This window comes from Falco rusticolus, chromosome 4, assembly GCF_015220075.1.
Source record: "Falco rusticolus isolate bFalRus1 chromosome 4, bFalRus1.pri, whole genome shotgun sequence".
NCBI lineage: Eukaryota > Metazoa > Chordata > Aves > Falconiformes > Falconidae > Falco > Falco rusticolus.
Genome location: NC_051190.1, coordinates 66,626,417 through 66,644,888, shown reverse-complemented (window position 1 = coordinate 66,644,888; position 18,472 = coordinate 66,626,417). Strand labels below are relative to the sequence as shown.

Genomic DNA, 18,472 nt, shown 5'->3' with positions numbered 1-18,472 from the left:
TGGGTAAAAGGCACAGTCCAAAGCAAATGACTATTCGCAGTATTTATTTAACAAGTAGTCTTGTTATTAGGATATACAGCTGCTGCGATTCCCCTCTCTAGGGGAAGGTTTTGTTTTGAAAAGCTATTCCTGATCCTCACACAATCCCTCAAACATAAGGACTTGGCAGTAAACATGACAGCTATGACACTACCATCTGAAGTCTGTTTGGTGCTCTGCAAGCTTGTATAAATAGAGACTGATACATTGTTTTTATCAAGTCCAATATAGGCAAAAAATACAGTGGGAACAGTCCCCTAGTACTTTTATTTGGATTATTTAGCTTTAAGAGAGTATAAGCAATACAAAGCCTTTCCTTTACCTGCTACTTACCTCTTCAGGTGTCTAAAGAGTACCTGCATAGTGTCCTGATTTGGTTTTGGCAACTGTTTGATTAAATCTTTAACAGCATGGACGCGCTGCCTTGGTTCTTGTTCTGCAACAGGATGAGACGTAGAAACAAAAATTCACCATTTTTGTTTAAAACTTGAGCTTCAAGTTTAACAGACTAGGCATAAAAGCAAACGTTTTGGAGTGCTAATACAAGATAAAATATTGCCACCTCCTGGCCGGACCGTGCATTACTGTGGGCAATTTTAGGTAAGCCTTACGGATATTCACAACCAAAACATTCTTTTTACTGCCCAAAATAATTAAGCGAATTGTACCTATTGAGCAGACCTTATACAAAAATCACATGCATGTTTTCCGGACTTACTAATTGCATTGACGAAGTCATTGAAGTGATTATAAGTGAACAGCGGCTCTGGCAACTCTCTGAAAAACATCTTTAGAGCTCCTGTGATGACATGTATATCTTCCCATTTACTGTCGTTCAAGTCTAGTTTCTCATCTGAGAGAGAAAAATGAACGATTAACATGTTACTTTGTTTAAAATTATCATCTCCCCCCCCCATCCCAAATTCTTTTACCACCCTTCTATAGAATTATGTTCTGGCAATGCCTCTATGTTCCAAATAAGGCCAAATTTCCAGGATGCTAGATTTTTCAAATTATGTATATTACACATTAGATTCTGCATTTTAAAGTAATTTTACTTTGAAGATGACAATCATTTCTCATGAAAGACTCCAGTTACGCATTAAGAAAAGTTTTTCCTGAGCTTCCTATGAACTTCCAACAATCTGAAAATATATGCAATTGTAATATAGTTGAAGGAAGCTTACCATGATTGACTGCAAATCTTAGCTTCTGTATCACTGCAAGATTGCCACTAACTCTGTATAAGCCATCAACATCTAGTCCTAAAACAAAGTGATAAATCGATTTTAATACTTTAAACATGTATGAGTTCTGAAATCATTAGGCTGCTTCTTTATAGGCCCAAAATCACAAACAAAAGAAACCCACCCTATAAAAAAGAACACTTGGTTTAAAAAAAAGATAATGTTAAACTACCTTTTTTTATGGGCAGGGCATATCAGAGGAGGTTTAGTTTGCTGACACAGGTTTGGTAGTGTCAAGCTCAAAGTAATCTCTACAACTTCCTACACAGAATAGTAATGAGGCAACAGCTCCAAGTTTCCCTAGTGAGACTCGGTGTCTCGTTTAAGATGCTCTTGGTGGGTAGGCAGGGAGTATATGGGAGTCTATCATGCAAGAACAAAGTATTTTGTGGATGTTCAATTTTTTAATGTATGGTTAAGAAATATCAAATCAAGTCATGCATAGCAAGCATCTCAAGTGACCAGGTCTGCATGGAGAAGGAATGATGTGCATGCAAACTCATCACTACCCAACAGCCTACAAAACTAAAACGGGTAGCCCTTGCCTTTACCGTATTGCACACACAACCAGAAAAGAAGAAAACTGTCTCTTGTGATTGCTACTGCAGTTACTCAGAAGTGATTAGGACATAAAGAATTTAATTGAAATGCCACTTGAATGCAGCATGTGAGTCAGTGCCATTGAGGGGGTGAGTGTTGCCAGAATACCTGCAAGTCCCTGTAGCTCCTCAAGGAGTTGTCTGATTCAACACAGCACAGTTACCAGCACCATCTGACATATCCCTTTTCCCCATAATCCACTAGTCATTCCTTTACAGAAAGAACTGATTTCAAGTGTATTGGCAGTAGGAAGAAGAGTTGGAGAAGTGGGGAAAAGAAAAAATAAAAGCTGTTCATTTCTGTCAGCTTCCCCTCAGGTACTTAAAAAAGGAAAACTTCACCACTATCTTCACTGTAGTCCTGTCTTTAAAATAGGAAAGAAAGAAAAGAAAAAGAAAAAAAAAAAAAGAACAAAGCAAAATAACCCCTTTCTCACAAATTGCAGATCACAAACGGAATAAAGCCTGCTGTTACAAGCAAGGTGGCAGTTTGTCAAACTAGAGTAAGGCAGTTAAGGCAGTTATTTTGGAAGCAGTTACTTTTCCCTTCCCAGGCCATAAGATAGCAGCATTGAAAAAGAGGACTACAGGCTGCAACAAAATCCTAAATGAGACTCCCATGGAAGATGCCTCACAATTCACATGTAGTATTCCCCTGTAACACTTACCCTGATTCTCAAGAGAATGTTCTCAGATTAACAGACTGGTATATATTTGAACGATGATTATGGAGATTCCATAATCCCCCCTCAGTCATCTTTTCCAAGAGATAGGGCAATGACAACAGCAAGAAACAAGCAAGAAAACAGCACAGACTACAGCCAAGTCAAGAGTCACAACCAATATACTTTCAACAAAAACGTGTAAAGTCTTTTACATCAGGCAAACCAGAAGGGCACATGTCACTTTCAAATGTGTAATTTTCTAAGGTATTAGGTAGGAAAGACTTATTCTCAATGAAAGGAAACAAAACCTGAGTCAGTACGTGGCTGCTATTAGTCTCCAAAATTGCATAAAACGTCACTGAGCAGCCAGTGTAACTGGCTGAAGGGCACCAAACGGATAGACTTGTCTTCTGGCAGTCAACACATATACAGAGCAGGAACACAACTTTTTCCTCAAGTTTGTTTCAAGGAAGTTTTAATATAAATTACTGTTAGCATGCTTAATTCCAAAAATGCATGGTTGCATTTTGATGATCTCCCTCTTTTCATCTGAAAAACAACTTGATGAGCTGTGCTCTTCTAGTACTTCTTGTCATCCCTCTTTTCTTAGAGGCCTTGTTACCAGATGGCTGTCCTGCCTTCTCCTCAGCTTGAAATATACTGAAGCAGATCAAATTCTCAGATATAAGATTTCCTCCCTTCTCCCCATTTTGGATCCCACCGACCTCCCCCCACTCTTGAAAACTCATTGCTAACTCCAGATACAAATTTCAGATTTTTTTTCCCCAAGTAAAACTACAGCATTTTAAGGATTAAAACTTTCAAAATTAGATCGTGTGGTGAGCAAGAGAGATTTGGAAACAAAAAAACTTCAACCATACCATGTTCCTCAACATGCTCAATGCACAGCTTCACGAACTTTGGCACCGTGCTGTTTTCTCTTTGACACAAGCTGGTGAGATTGGAACCAAACACTTGATCTGGAACCAAGTAAAGAGACTGATTTACAGTGGAACAGGACTCAAGTGACAGAACTAGTTCAGGTTAAAACAAACCTCTACAAAGGGCAAAGACTACTGGATACAATTGTCGCAGTATTAGAGTGAAAATAGAAGAGTTTTTGAGAAGAGCTCTCAGCAGCTCCCAGCAAGAAAAAGCACCAGTAAGAGTGTCAGCAGTCACATAATCATGAGTGAGTAAATAACTTTTGCTACTGAAATAATTTTAATCCACCAGGAGACATCTGTTAAAGTGATACAGACATTACTGTAATGAGAAATCTTGCAGATTTAAAGATACTGTTGTATTCCATTCCTGTTCTGAATTCAAAATACATTTATTGTAATCTATGTTAAAAATCTGAACGGAGATAATGAAGTTGAACCAAAGTGAAAGTTTTTGGCATTGCTTAGGGGAAAAGCCTACAAAATTTCATCTTTCACTGCACCTACTGTTTAACCCAGCATTATGCATCAGTTCAGTGTAGAGTCTTTAACTTCTAACACGAATTTGTAAATGACAGAACTTTATCACAGAGCTCTGAATGGATGCTAGTATGACTATGCATAGGAAACTTGGCTGCAAGGCTGGATTCTAAACACAGATATTTATGGGCAAAGGTAACTTGAGTCTTGTTTCCAAAAACTACACAATCCAGGGGGGAGTGTTTTCCATCATAAACTGGAGCAAAAATTAAAATCAGCTTGGGCAGAGAACAGAGTCTTGCAATGTCTCAGTGTATTTCAGCAACATGGTAACTCTTGTTCAGATTATGTTATCGCCAAAATCTGTCAGACCCGTTTCTATGGTTTTCATCAAAGATGCCCAAAAAATGGGTGGCTTCCCCTGTTCAGATGCATGAGACTGAAACACGGTCTTGAGATAGAGAAGCAAAGCTCATACTCTAAAAGGGAAGAAAGTTTTGGGTTTGTTTGTTGGGTGGTTGTTTTTTTTTTATCTGTTGAATAAGTAAGTGGCTGCCTTTGCAGCATCTAGATGATCTTACTTCAGAGCTTATGCAAGAGAGAAACTTCTCTTGCATTTGCATCATGCATGGCATGTAGGCCATTTTTCATGTTTAGTAATTTATGTAGATCCATTAACAACACTTGCATCTGACTACCGCTTTGGGAAATCCAAACAGCACACCAAACCAATTATGCAGTATGAAAACTGGCATATAATGGTATTATTAGCCATACATGTATAAGGCTATTGACCCAAAAAAACTCAGTCCTGCTGCTGCTACTCACACAGCCAGCTGTATAAGCAGAATCAGTAGCAAGGGACTGAAAAAGCACACGCAGTAGAAAGCCAGGCTAGCATGCAGCTGTAGCAGGTAAAGCAATGCAGATTAGGTAGCACAGGAAAATGCTAGCACGTAACAAACTGATTTGCCAGAATTGCCTCTGACTTTAATTTTCACATATACAGGAATCTTATTTCTTACTCTCATCTTGAAGAAACTTTTGTAATTTTTTTCCACGTAACAAAAGTTTAGCACAGTTACTTCTCCACTTAGTGCATGCTGTTTCAAGTGTGTTTTTTCTGGAAGTTTTCATTATTTTTTCTGTTCAAAGTGAGTTTGCCAAGTTTTTCTGTTTACTAAGCTTGTTCTGTAGCAGCCACAAAAGTACACTGGGCTTTTAAATAAAGACTTGTGTATTTTTCATTCATACAGTAAATGTAACACTGTACAGTGCAGATCCAACTTTAAAAATTTATACCATGCTTTTAAATAAAAACAAACTCTTCATTCCTTAACGTCTTTATTAAGAATCCAATCATCAGCATGCATGCGTACAAATTAAACTTGGCTTAGCATTCACTGTTGCTAATGTCAGAAGTTACGTTACTGAGCCATGACACGAATACTACGCTGTAAAGCAGAGCAAACGTCAAAGTCTGGGAATAATGCTTCTTTATCCCAAACAAAAATTCCATAATTTACAGTTAAATTATATTTGCAGATACATAAGTATATCAAATGCTACACGCAACAGAAGCACACCTGTTAAAGTATGTAGTTAGGCAAATCACATTAGGATTTGGTCTGACATTTGCCTACCCATACGCTATTTTGACCCTAGTAGAGCACCACCTACAAGTTCAGCTAAAGCATACAAATAAATAGTTTTACAGTGAGTACCAAGTCAATAATTTACACAAACACATTAACTTAAACCTGTGCAAATACTGCTCTCAGTTTCTACAAGTGTGACAAATGGAAATCAATTCTTTCATAAGTTTGATTCAAGAACATCTGTAAGACTCAGTCTGTGACACATTAAAAAAATGTATACATTCAGAAAAGGTTAGAGAAAAAAGATGTTTGTTAAGATTCCTTTAGCCTCATCCTGGTTTGTGTAAAGTATTTAATTTCTTACGAGACAGCAGATGATTGTCTAGTTCCAGTCAGGCTAAACACCCTTGTGAAACAGATGAGCATATACATTCAGATTTGCACCCCAAGGACTTCCCTTTCCCTTGTTGCAGAAATGATTACCAGCTATCTGAAGTTTCCAGCTCAAAACAGCAAACCGAACGGACTCTCTAGCTAAGAGGTAATCCAAGTCCAAAGAGGCCCCTGGGCCCTCAATTTTCACTGCAGTTTTGCCAGTAAACGAGCTGAAGGACAGGACATCCTCCATGAAGTTTAGTAGCCAGTAGTAGTGCTCAGAATTACAATCAATCACCAGTTCCACTATAACCACTATACATCCAAGATTTCTGTAAAACCAGCTATATACATGTGGTTTACTCTAAAAGTAGACCATTTTAACCCCATTCTACATGAGCTACTAATTTCAGCTTTTCAAACTATTTCCCTTTTTAAAAAGGTTCATTTACCCTTAATGTAGCCTTTTTCACGGACAGCTTGTAACGTAGGGCGCCGTGTAAGAAACTTCTTGAGCTTCGTTTTGGTCTTTTTCTGATCTGTGGAATCTATATTGCTAGGTGCTTTCACTGCTGGAAAGATAAATGTATTTAGCATGAATACCCACAGAACAAACTGCATTTATCTGCCAAGGAACCAACGTTTAAAAAAAAAAACAAAACCCAAAAGTTAAGCTCAAAACCACATAAAAAGCCTATTCAAATCTGTAAAGCATCCACATTTTTTTCCTTAACTTTCTGGAACTCCTTATACATAACATTCATTTTTCAAGCCACGAAGAGACAACTCTGTCACAAAAAAACTTGTGTTGTCCGTGAAACTAAGTGTTAGCTCACATACAGAATTAATGTGGAATTTAAAAAAAAAAAAAATATAGCTGTGTTTCAAAATGGGTCTTGCTTTTCATCAAGTTAACTATTTAAAAAAAAAAAAAAAAAAAAGAAGTGCTTTCCTGCAAATTACATATAAAGCCTGGAAGTAAAGGACATTCAATAGTCCAATAAATATATTTCTGTGCATAGGAAGACATTTCTGCAGCTAAAAAATTCAGCTCCGAAAGTCTGAAGTTGCACTTAAAACTGTTTAATTTCTCTGAACAAGCCAATATATCATTAGCAACTTAGTGAAATTCCAGTTTAATAGTGCAAAAATTTACAGATGCTGTATCCACAGACAAAAAACAAGTAAAACAATTCTAATCAGTTTTGAACGTGTAAAAGGACAAAAGGATTCTTATTCAAAACAATTTCTAAAAGTCAGAGAAAACAAACACGTAATTACTTCTGTGCATTTGACACCACCTTTCAAACAATCCACCACTGCCTATTTTCTTCTATTTTTCATGTGTCAGCAGGAGCTAGACACATTTGGTACTTTTTTTTTTTCCCAGTAAGATTAGTAAAACATGGAAGTAAATCTACTAACTGGCACCAAGATGTAGAACGAACTACATAAAAGCCCGTTTCCAAACTTGGAGTAGTTGCATTTCTAGCTACCCTTTTGAATTCTTTTCTATTTACACATAAAACTGAAGATGCAAAAAATGATAATTGGCATTGCTAAAATCAATTAATGGAAAATTTTCAACTCACAACGAAGTTTCTTAGAGTCTTTATTCTCCTTCTCTTTTTCTTTGTCTTGTTTTTCCACCCCAGGGGAATCTGGTACATCCTCTTCTAATGCTTCATCAGGCTCTACTACCTATTAGAGTTAAGAAGATACACAGCGATCAGTTTACCAAATCATAGAACGTAGTATTAACAAACATTTCCTGTAGACAATTCTACAATATACATTTTTTTCCCCTGTAATAATATTCAGTTGGTTCTTTCCTGAACTCTACATACTAAAAATACATTCAGAAATGATACCATTCTCACTGGCAGACTGAATAAGTTTGAGAAACACCATTTGATCTAAGACCCAGTAAGGTTCGCTGAACACTGAACAAACAGCCTTTCATGATGACACTTCATTACATCAACCAATAGATTATTTTTTTTTTTCCTTCAAATCCATTAGACAAACATCAGCTGTTTCACCGTCACCTAGAATCTAGGTTGTATTATGGAACAAGCCTGATCTAATAACTTGGAAATTTCTGTACGTAAAGAAAAAAGAGCAGCTACATACTTCACAGATAGCTATGCCTGAAGGAGCAGAAAGACCAGCACCTAATCTGTACCTTATTTTGAGGAAGGTCTCATCACACTAGAACTAGCAACTCTGACCTGGGGAAGAGATTCACAGCTACTATGACCACATGAAGTTCCCAGAATTAAAAGTTTGCTACAGATCTGATGGATTTTTGTTCCAAAGCTTGAGTGCTCCGAATTATCAGGTAGTCTAAAAATATACTCTTTGAACCTTTTTCCTTTGTAATCTTAGGTCTCTTGGCTACCAGCAGTAACACATCACTATTTCCTCCAGAGTGCTGATAAAGTCTCCCTATTCCACCATTCACTTTCTCAACTTCACATGTAACACCTCGCTCTCATCTCAGCCTTTCCATCTTCGTTTCTATTTAAACAAAGAAGTGGCCTCAGTTGCATGACATGGGGCAGACAGGAGAAGGGTATCACTGAGTGACTGCCCTGCCTGGTTATTAAGGGTCACGTCATGACATTTTATACCAGGAGACAGCAGAAGATAGAAGCCTTAACCACTCAAAAACTAAGCCGTTCACACTAGTCTGCTGCGTTTGGGTGGAAAACACCATCAGAGCTAAGGGAAATGAAGGCCTCTGACACTGACAGCAACATAAATGCAGCTTATGGGCAGCAGCCAGGCTTGTAACTATAAAATCTAAGAATACACATGAGGTCAACTCAATATGAGATAAATATTTTCTCACAATATCTCCTCCAACCTCTTCTGAATTCAAAGATGCTAAATCTTGTTTGGCAATATCAAGACCAAATGCTTGATCACTTTTCTGTTGATTAAATAGTTGCTGTTAACGCTGTCTGATAAAGAAGAGGTAACACAGTACGTTGCCAGGGCTTTTCATTTGCATTTTAGTCCAGCCTTGGTAAGTGAACAGCAGTATCAAATGCTGATTAATGTATGTCACGAAGTACCCCCTTGGCCATCCCTCCCCCCTTTACTCACTCTCTACCAGAAACCTTCAGGTCACTGAGACAGAACAAGTATTTGGCCACAGAAGGAAGCTCATTTTTGAGCTGGAGGTCAGCCCACATGTCCTGGTTCTTAATCCTTCTTCCTTTGCCACTATTAATTATATTTCACTTGTCACCACCAGGAACTGCCATATCCTCAACCTTCTGCCCACACAAGAAAATATGGAAGTGAAGATGTACATGCAGCGCTAGGAGTTGCTACATGAATTATTTTACTAAATAACATTACCTTGAAAATAGAGCCTTCACAATTCAAACACATACCTGATTGTTGATGGTACAGTTAAGAACTTCATACCATTCATTAATAAAGCTGTCATTATCTGACTGAATTAAGAGCTCAGTTCCTTGGCGGGTTTTTAGCTTTAAAGAAATAAAACCAGATAGCATAAGAATTGATAAACACACTAGAATTCTGAAGTGAAATTACCTATATAAAATTAAACTTCTCCTGGGCATAACATTTAGATAATACATAACCACTCAAGAACAATTACCAGGGTAAACAGTATATAAGTCTACTTAAAAACATACCCCATACAGACATTACAAATGGACATTTCTTGCAGGTAGTGAGACATGTCTACATTTGAACAGGAAAAAATGTAGAAAACTCAAAGTTTTTGATTTTAAGTTTAGAAAAAAAATATTAAGTTATTAATCAAATTAGATATAATTCTGCATTTCAATAAAATAATTCACCTCAATAACATTCTTTTTGCTGGATTTGTCCTTTGAGGCCCGGTGAATCAATGCCCCTTTGAGATCCACTGTAAATTCTGGCTTAGACTGATTGACACCAAACTTCTGGAAAAAAAGGAACAATGATGACAAACTTCAAAACAAATTCCTAGTAGGTACACAGTCTTGCAATCCTCTAAATACATTACTTACGGTCTATAAAAATTAACCCAAATACAGCACTTTGCCACAGATCAACAGGCATGAAGCTAGGAAAATAAAACCTGAACAAAATCCACACACAAAACACTCTTTTAAGTGTGCCTATTAAAAGCTGCTCAGCTTAAAGCCCTTAAAATGGCCTAACTTTAAATGCCAACCAGATCCCAGCAGAGCTTTTTTTCTTATCACAAATGGTAGAAGTCCATACAGCATTTGATTGTAGCTTTATTCTAGTTAATAGTCCTAAGCTTTAAAAAAAAAAAAAAGACTAATAAGTAAAAGAACAAAAACCCATAAAACAAAACAAGAAAAAACACATTCTGTCAGTTAATCAATGGTTGTATATAAAACCAAAAGTCAGATCAGAAATAGTGGCTTTCCTAGATAGGAATCACATCTCTCCTGCACTGAAAGAGCACTTTCAGTTTTTACATTTTCATAATGTATGTGTGTGCATTTATATATATATATATATAAATATATAAAATGTATCTATGTATACACACACATCCGACAATGCTTTTCACCTTTTTGCGTATTTTTCGATAGTGTTTCTTTTGCAATACTGAAAGCATATCCTTGCAAGTAAACAGAACTCAATTTCACTGTCTAGCTACTAAACAAAGAACAAATAAGTGATTAAAAAAACCCCAAGCATTCAGCCCACAAGTAACTCGTCAAACAATCTGGAGGAAAACATCAGGGAGCTATTTTTACCTACTACTTTTACAATTATACTAGGTATCACAAAATTTCAAAACTAAGTACTTCTACTAGGGTTTCAACTTACACCACATAGCTTTGAAATACTCCTCAAGAAAACCAATTCAGTGAGCCATACAAACAAAAAGCTCTAATTGTGAGTAAAATATGCAAAAACAGAGGAGGGAAAGCTGTAAGTCACTTGGTTGTAGCACAGAAATCTAATGTTGTAGTTCTAGGGGAAGCCTGTAGCATCTGATCCATCAGAAAGGTTTTTTCTATTTCTTTAAAATGTCTTTGATGTGCAAACGCAGCCTGTGTGACAGCTCTGGGGGACATAAGCCCCAGGACAAGCTCCTTGCTGTGAACACAAGCTTCCAGCCTGTACAAGAACAGCCATATATCCAAGGGGAGAAGAAACTGTTCAGAAAACAGAACTAATCTGCTGCTTCTGATTAAATTCCCAGCATGGATGTTAATTAATGCTAATTGTGTATTAGAAAGGCTGTTTACCACTGGAAAACCTCCCCACCTTGAGTACTAACGGCAATTAACTGTTGAATGGAAAGTAGCATCTTAACTTCTTATTTTACTCATGAAATCTTAGAATAGGGGAATATTTCTAATTTACCCAAGGCCAACTAGCATTTATAAAAAAAAAAACCAACAAAAACAAAACACCAACACCTTCCATTTTCTAACTTAATTCTCAGATACCTCATCCACGAACACTTCTTATTAATTACAGTAGAGCTTTTGAGAGAGCCTCTGCCTCAGCAGTCGAGTCCACAGGAACACTCTCTGGGCTCCTGCAGCTGTGGGCAGCTGTGAGACAACTATCTGTTTAAGAGATTCACCTAACTGTTTCACATACAACCAAAGTGCCCCAGCCACACACTTCCTGACAGCCCAGACCAATCCTGCTGTGTGTAGGTGGAAAGAAACCACACAAAACAACCAATTTACAGAGTCTGGCACTGGACAGAGGAGGAGACTACTGCCAAAGTCCTCTGCAGGATTCATTAAAAACACCACCTAGATGATGCTGAGAAGCACAGGAGATGACCTGCTGCAGGTGAAATCAACAAATGACAACAAAAAACCCCCGTAACAGTCACTGCTGTTTGGACCAAAAGCAAAGTTCTTCAATACATTAGCTTGCTGAACTCCCCACCTAACAGACCACAGTACTACCTCAAACACTTCTGCACTCTACCCATCTTTTTGGCCCGACTCCCTTCAGCACAGAACAAGCCAAAATGTAGAAGCTAGATTTCTCAGAGGGGAAAAAAAAAGTCTTGCCCTGCTCCTTCACACAAGCAGTGCCCAGAAACTCCTGTGTGAGATCCAAGGACGAGGAAATCCATGCAAACAATCAAGCCTCTCTGCAAAGCTCCTCCAACATACAAATATACTATATACTCATCACAAGTTTGATTTCTTTATTCAAGGAAACTTTAAGTTTAGGGTGCAGGCTCTTGCTGTCAAGGTTCTTTTCTGCTCCTTGGTGTATGACAATGAGACGCCAGCAGCCACTTCCCTCTCCTTGAAAGCTTCCAGAAGCAAGTCCTGTACAGGGCCGCACAGATGCCCCGCATACAAAGATTAGCTAAAGGTAATCAAACCATCCTGGAGCAAGTAGGTTCTGTTGAGAGCATGAAAAAGAAAATCTTTCTCTTTAGCATCTACTGCCACCTAGATATAAAGTCTGCTTTCCTAGAATAGAGTGCACTGCCAAGTCAGCACCAGCCAGGATAAATTCAGCTCTTACTGAGGAGACACCTTATTCTTATTGCATTTCTCTTCTGAGCTAGCTGGGAAGTTCGGAAAGGGCCACAGTGAGAGACAGAAATGGGGAGAGGTCTATACGTGGTGCTGCCAGCTGCCCTAGAGACACTTCTGACAGCTTTTTTTTTTTTTTTTGAGGGGGTGAAGAAAAAAAAAAAAGTCATGGGATGTGCTTATACTAGTTATATGGCAGAGAACACTTACACTTTTTGGAAAGAATGGGGGGGGGGGGGGGTTGGCTTTAGACAGTAGATACTGTATAGCTTCAAGACTGCCTTGAAGGTGTGTGCTGACATCAATAAATAGAAAGCTTTTTCAGTCTTTTCAGGAGTTTTCTCCAAGTCCTGGAAGCCTCTGCAGGACAAGCCATGCAGTTTGTATTATGATATGTTCCAGCATTGCTTTTAATGTCTTCAGCATAAGATTTTTTTCCATGAAAGCTTTAGCTTGATTCTGATAACAGTGTTGAGAAAGTGATATTAAAAACCAATTATACAACCACTCAAGCCTGTTTGTTTCTTCTAACATTAGTATCGTTACCTAAATTCCTTCTCATCCAGCTTGAGCAACAAGCTATCGTGTTAGCTACCAAATGTTTTATCAGTTTCTGATAAGCAGCACTTCTAAACATGACTTAACTACAAATGCTTAAATTTTTATAGAGTACTACAAATCTTCATCAGCTTTATATATGTGGCATACAGCCAGAACATCCTTGAGCTTTCTGCCTTTCAGCTTTTTACAGATAAAATTTACATTTTTGAGTATTTCAATTATAGCTAGAATTAACCAACATGTACATCATTGTATCAAAGGCACCTTACAAACATCCCGCATTAGTTGTGTTAAAGAATTAGACATAAAATATCTGTTAAAAAACTGACCATATCATGCTGTTTATTAGTCAAGATACTAGTGGTTCAAGTAGTAAGCAAATCTGGGTTTATCGTTCTGGCACTAATGAACCAGATACTTTTTCTACTTTGTTCCATTAGAACAATTACAGGATTATTACAATACACGTGTGTTAATTAGCACCTTGAATGACTCAGAAAACAGCAAACAGGATACACAAGGTGTTATATGAAGTGACAATACATAAACCTTGGAAAAATTCAAATTTACTTTCAAGATTAGTGGCTAATAGCCTTACAGTAACAAGAAACATGCAACAAGAACACATACAGTGACAGCTGAAACTTGGTCAGAGTTTACATAGGTGACAGCAGGTCGACGACTGAGAGCATTTTTCCAAGAAGAAAGCAGTGAGAGCAGAAGCTCAGGAACTGAGCTCCCTTGGCAAAATGACTTGAGAAAAAGAAAAGTGATGAAGTCATAAAATAATGCACAAAAAAAGAAGATATGGTTACATCAATCACTTGACGAATGCTCAACAAATATTCTTCTCATAAGAGGAGGAAGAATTGTTATTATCGTATGTCAAACTGTTAGATTTGACTTCACCTTATTAAAATAGTGACAGATCAAAGTTTGAGAGGTGAGGAGGAATTTTTAACACCCTAAAAGTATTTCCTACACAGTGCAAAAGGAGCATGTGGTGAGTATTTAATTACATATTTACAAAGCCAACTGCGAGTATGCAGGTGTACAACACAAAGTTCTTGAAACAGATTCTCCCTTAATATTTCCAGCTCTACTTTATTCTGTTCATGCTGTTTGACACTGATGTTGCTGACCCTACTTCCAATACTTGACAGTACACATACCTGACAGTGTCACACAGAAATATTGTGACTATGATACTTTTGCTCCACTTATATTATCATAAGGATTTATGCCTTTCCCCCCCCCCCCCCCAATGACTGTATGTGGAAGGTATAACACAACTTACTCTAGTATCCCTAAGCAATAAGCAGAGTTGCATGATTATCTTTTATGGGCAATTCATTTGGGCACACATTCATTCATAATATTATCATATATTCCTAACTAATATCTTAGTTTAGCACTGTGTGTCTTAATGATATCAACTATAGTGAAAATAATTTTTTTGATCTACAGCTACGTTTACATTAAGAGCATTAGTAGCTGTAATTGAGTTTTTGGAACTTCATTATTTACTCAGGCAAAAATGTTTTACTTTCCAAACATGCATCTTTATACCTATAGAACTAAATACTTTTTGGATCCTTAGCTGTAAAAGTAAATTGCAGAAGTCACTGAGTCCACTTATCAGACAGCATAGTTTATCTTATCTCATGTTATTACTCTTTATTCTTTTTCCTTCCCTTCTCTTTTCCTTCTGCTCGACCATCTTACCCAACTTTACTGTTTCCATTCCCTTCTACCCTAAATGTGATTTATTCATCCTCACCCCTGTTTTTCCAGCCACCCCTTCTACAGGAACAGAAGGGCAAAAAAAATGTATTTACAGCTCTGAAACAAACTCAATGCTTTAGAAAAGAATTGTCAATACCAATTTGCTACCCAAAAAGCAGCACATCAGAAGAAAGTGAGCCAAGCAGAAAGATCAGCAAAGCACAGAAAGATAGCACATATCTTTGAGATGCAGTTTGCTGGAATTCACATGATAATACACTGGAATAATGGAATACTGAACGTGACCTCTATTTAGTTATTATAGGAGATCCACACAGTTTAATGTCAGACCTCCAAAAGTAGGTAAGCAAACCACAGATAAAGAACTATTTCTATACCTATTAATGCAGGAATGCAGCTGGACAAATATAGCAAATTTAATTACAGTGCTAGTAAACTAGAGGTGATATAAAAATTGAATAATCATCATCTTCAATTTGATGTTTCTCTTTAGGTCTTCATCAGACATCAAAATAGATACGAATACTTGTCATGCACTATGCACATTTAAAACAAAATATGGTATCTAGCAAGGCAAAGACTAAGAGATAAGGCAACAATACTATTCATTATTCAAATAGTCCAACACAACAAGCCAAGTGTCAGACTATTTTATTACATGTATCACATTCAAAGCTACCTGGTGTTTATGAAAAAATATCCAAGAACAGTCAAACAAACTGCTTAGGCAAACACATTAGCTAGAAACACAAAAATACTTGGTGTGGAGCAAAAACTTCAAGCTTACAGGCAACTGAATAACTCTTTATCAGTTTCTTACATATCAAGCATAAAAACTTTTCCGAAATATAGCAAGTACAACTGGTTTTCTTCTCATTCTACACCATAACTGTTACATGAAACTATTTTCCTGCTAACTTACACAGTTACTTTTTCTAAATTATGCATGCATATTGGTATTTAAAAGCCCTACAAATAAGAGGGCTTAAATTTATTGCACTTTACATGATTAACATTTAAATGAGGATGAGGGTTGTTTCTGATCTTACCCAGCCAGTTCCACTTCCTTGGGTTTTAGTGAACAGCACTGACGAACCTTGTAACACCGCCCATGATGACATCCAATTCTTTCTGTAAATATTTGTAAACAAATATAAGAAATGTATTTTGAAAATAAATATTTAAGCTGTTGATCATTGCTGCCTAGCTGACCTGTATGTTAATATACTTAGCCACATATATTCATTAGTGTCATCAGTAAGTCCTAATTGCTATCATATTTGTAGAAAGAAATATACATTAACAGTCCCAGACTAACCATCAAAGTTTAAATCAAACTAAGCTAATCAGTAGTGGAAGCAGTTCACCAGGAGAAACACCATACAATTATAATTTCAAAGGAGCTAATCTGAAACACTCAGCCTACTCCGTACTTAGTAGATGATGCCAAAGTACTGCATAATTCTGAAACTGACTGATCGCATGTAACTGGGTTGCAAGTGTCCCACGTTTATGTAAAAAACTTATTTACATTACCAAAAAATAGTTGATACACATCTAAAAAAATGGAGAAAAAGAGCAAATGAGTTGTTCCAGATGACTACTTGCTTTTATGCCTAAGTACCTGTCCTCCTGAGGTTAAAAAATACTAAGTCTTGACAAGTCCTGACAATCCATTCCCACTGCCCAAACATGAATTATTACTCAACAGCTCTCAAAGTGATACGATGGCCACATTGCATCTTTCTGTACAGCAGTGCAGTAATTCAGATCGATGGTTCCAATAGATACAACATAAACGGGAGTCTGCCGTACCAGCAGCAGCTTATATAAGCCACTGTCCGCCCTTTCCTACCAAGCTTTTAGGAACATTTGGTCTGAGGAACCAAACTGCGGGTCAGATGTGCTGCCCAGCTGCACTCTAGGTCAGGGTGGCTTGAATATCAGCTGGGTGCTGACTTTAATCCTCAGAAAAAGTATGCTTCATGTATCAAAAGTCCAGGAAACACTGTACTAGATGTAACATAGTATTAGACCTAAAAGATTAAATTTAAAAAAGTAAACCTAAATTAAATCTGAGGATGTGCCACACTTACGCAGCTATTTAACACTGACTCTTTGCAAAACACCAGAAATGTTAGACAGTTTTACGTGATTACACATTATGATTTATAATGTAAATGCCTGCCTGTGAAGCACAGAAAGGAAGTTAGAAATTAGGTCATTCATCACCTACAGGGAGACCAACGCTGGGCAACACATTGTGCTTCAAACCTTTCATGAGAGTGAAGAAAGAATTAGGAAGCACATGACATGTACTCTTGGAAATAAAAGGAGACAAAATGAAAGACTGAAAGCACCTCATGCCAATTCTGTTCAACAAACAAGACAGGCTATATATAACCTATACAGATTTTTCTATTAAATAAATAAATAAATCCCATTTTATAAAGCTGTTTCATCAGTACACCTTCATGAAATCACTGCCCTGGGTGGAGCCCTGGCTCTCTGAAATCCATTACCTTTAGCTCACTGGGACACATACTTTGTGTTAAGGAAACACGTCCTACAGGATAACCTCTAAGGCAAATCCAGACAAAAAGAAAGAAACTGCAAAAACCTGTATGCTGTCCTAATATCAAAGTCAGATACCTTACACAAACCCTTATGCACATGTAATTCTAGAAGTCCAAGACTTACCGAACTTTCTTCCCATTTTCTGTAATTTTTGTCACATTCAATAACCCATACTTCTCTTGACCCTGTAAGAGAGAGTAAGACATAACTAATATAAAAGAAAATCTGCTTTAATTGCCATCACAGCATTGAATTCAATCCCCAAAATAATCAATTTCTGGCAATATGCCATCTTTGCCCATATTATAAATTCAAGAAACTGTCATTAAGTATACTTAAATATGCAGAGATCAGCAAAAATCAAAATTCCTCTGGGAAAGTACTCATCACCATTCAAAGGGTAAAAAGCTTTCCTTCAAGGCCGAGGTTCTTCGTACAAGCCAAACCAAGTCATCTGTGGTACTAGGCAGTGGAAATTTTAAACATAAATTTATAACCATTTGTGTAATAGCACATTTGTGTTTGTGTCCTTTACTAAAGAAGCAGATGGCTGACAAACAAACAGCCTAAGTTCTCTCACAAAATTCTTCCAAGTTATTTTAACGTAATTGCGTATTTTAAATAAAACATGGTTGAAATGCATAAAAATATTAACATACTCATTTTAAAAACAGATGAGTGAAACATTTCTTTGATGTCCTATTTTTTCCTATCCCCAAGCAAAATATTAGAATTTTAAACTTAGTTACGTCTTGTTGATGAGAATCATTTATATTGGTATGTACAAATTTGGAGATCAGTCAGTGAACACTGGAAAAAGAATACTGCTGAAGAAGGGTATTTGCAAGTTTCAAATATTTGGAGTGAATATTTATAGTTTCTCTGCAAAAATAATAAAATAGAAAGGAATGTTTGAAAAAATACACTAGGATAAGAAGGAAAACCATCAATTTATACCTTTACTGACTCTCAAGATGGCGTGACAAAGTCTATCATTTTCTCCTGTCACCCCAACTTTGCTCTACCAGTGAATGATGCTAAAGGAATGTTAAATTATTTTTTTTAATCAATTCCTTTTCAGTAACAGCTTGTAACAGTTCCTAATTTAAGAACT

At 37.0% G+C, this 18,472-nt stretch overlaps 1 protein-coding gene across 9 annotated transcripts in view; it reads right to left on the bottom strand.

Annotated features, from left to right (window-relative positions):
- The window catches only part of ARHGAP12 (Rho GTPase activating protein 12), a 78,150-nt gene that overhangs the window by 2,543 nt on the left and 57,135 nt on the right, over positions 1–18,472 (bottom strand). For 6 of the 9 annotated variants that reach the window (XM_037384658.1, XM_037384655.1, XM_037384652.1 and 3 more), the window contains 10 exons: positions 17,482–17,543; positions 15,831–15,912; positions 9,790–9,894; positions 9,352–9,450; positions 7,540–7,648; positions 6,400–6,519; positions 3,432–3,530; positions 1,227–1,304; positions 758–892; positions 373–475 (listed from right to left, as the gene is read on the bottom strand). In XM_037384658.1, the coding sequence (XP_037240555.1) occupies positions 373–475; positions 758–892; positions 1,227–1,304; positions 3,432–3,530; positions 6,400–6,519; positions 7,540–7,648; positions 9,352–9,450; positions 9,790–9,894; positions 15,831–15,912; positions 17,482–17,543 (992 nt within the window). The remainder of the gene's footprint in view (positions 1–372; positions 476–757; positions 893–1,226; positions 1,305–3,431; positions 3,531–6,399; positions 6,520–7,539; positions 7,649–9,351; positions 9,451–9,789; positions 9,895–15,830; positions 15,913–17,481; positions 17,544–18,472) is intronic. The other 3 variants (XM_037384654.1, XM_037384657.1, XM_037384653.1) reach the window with 2 other exon arrangements.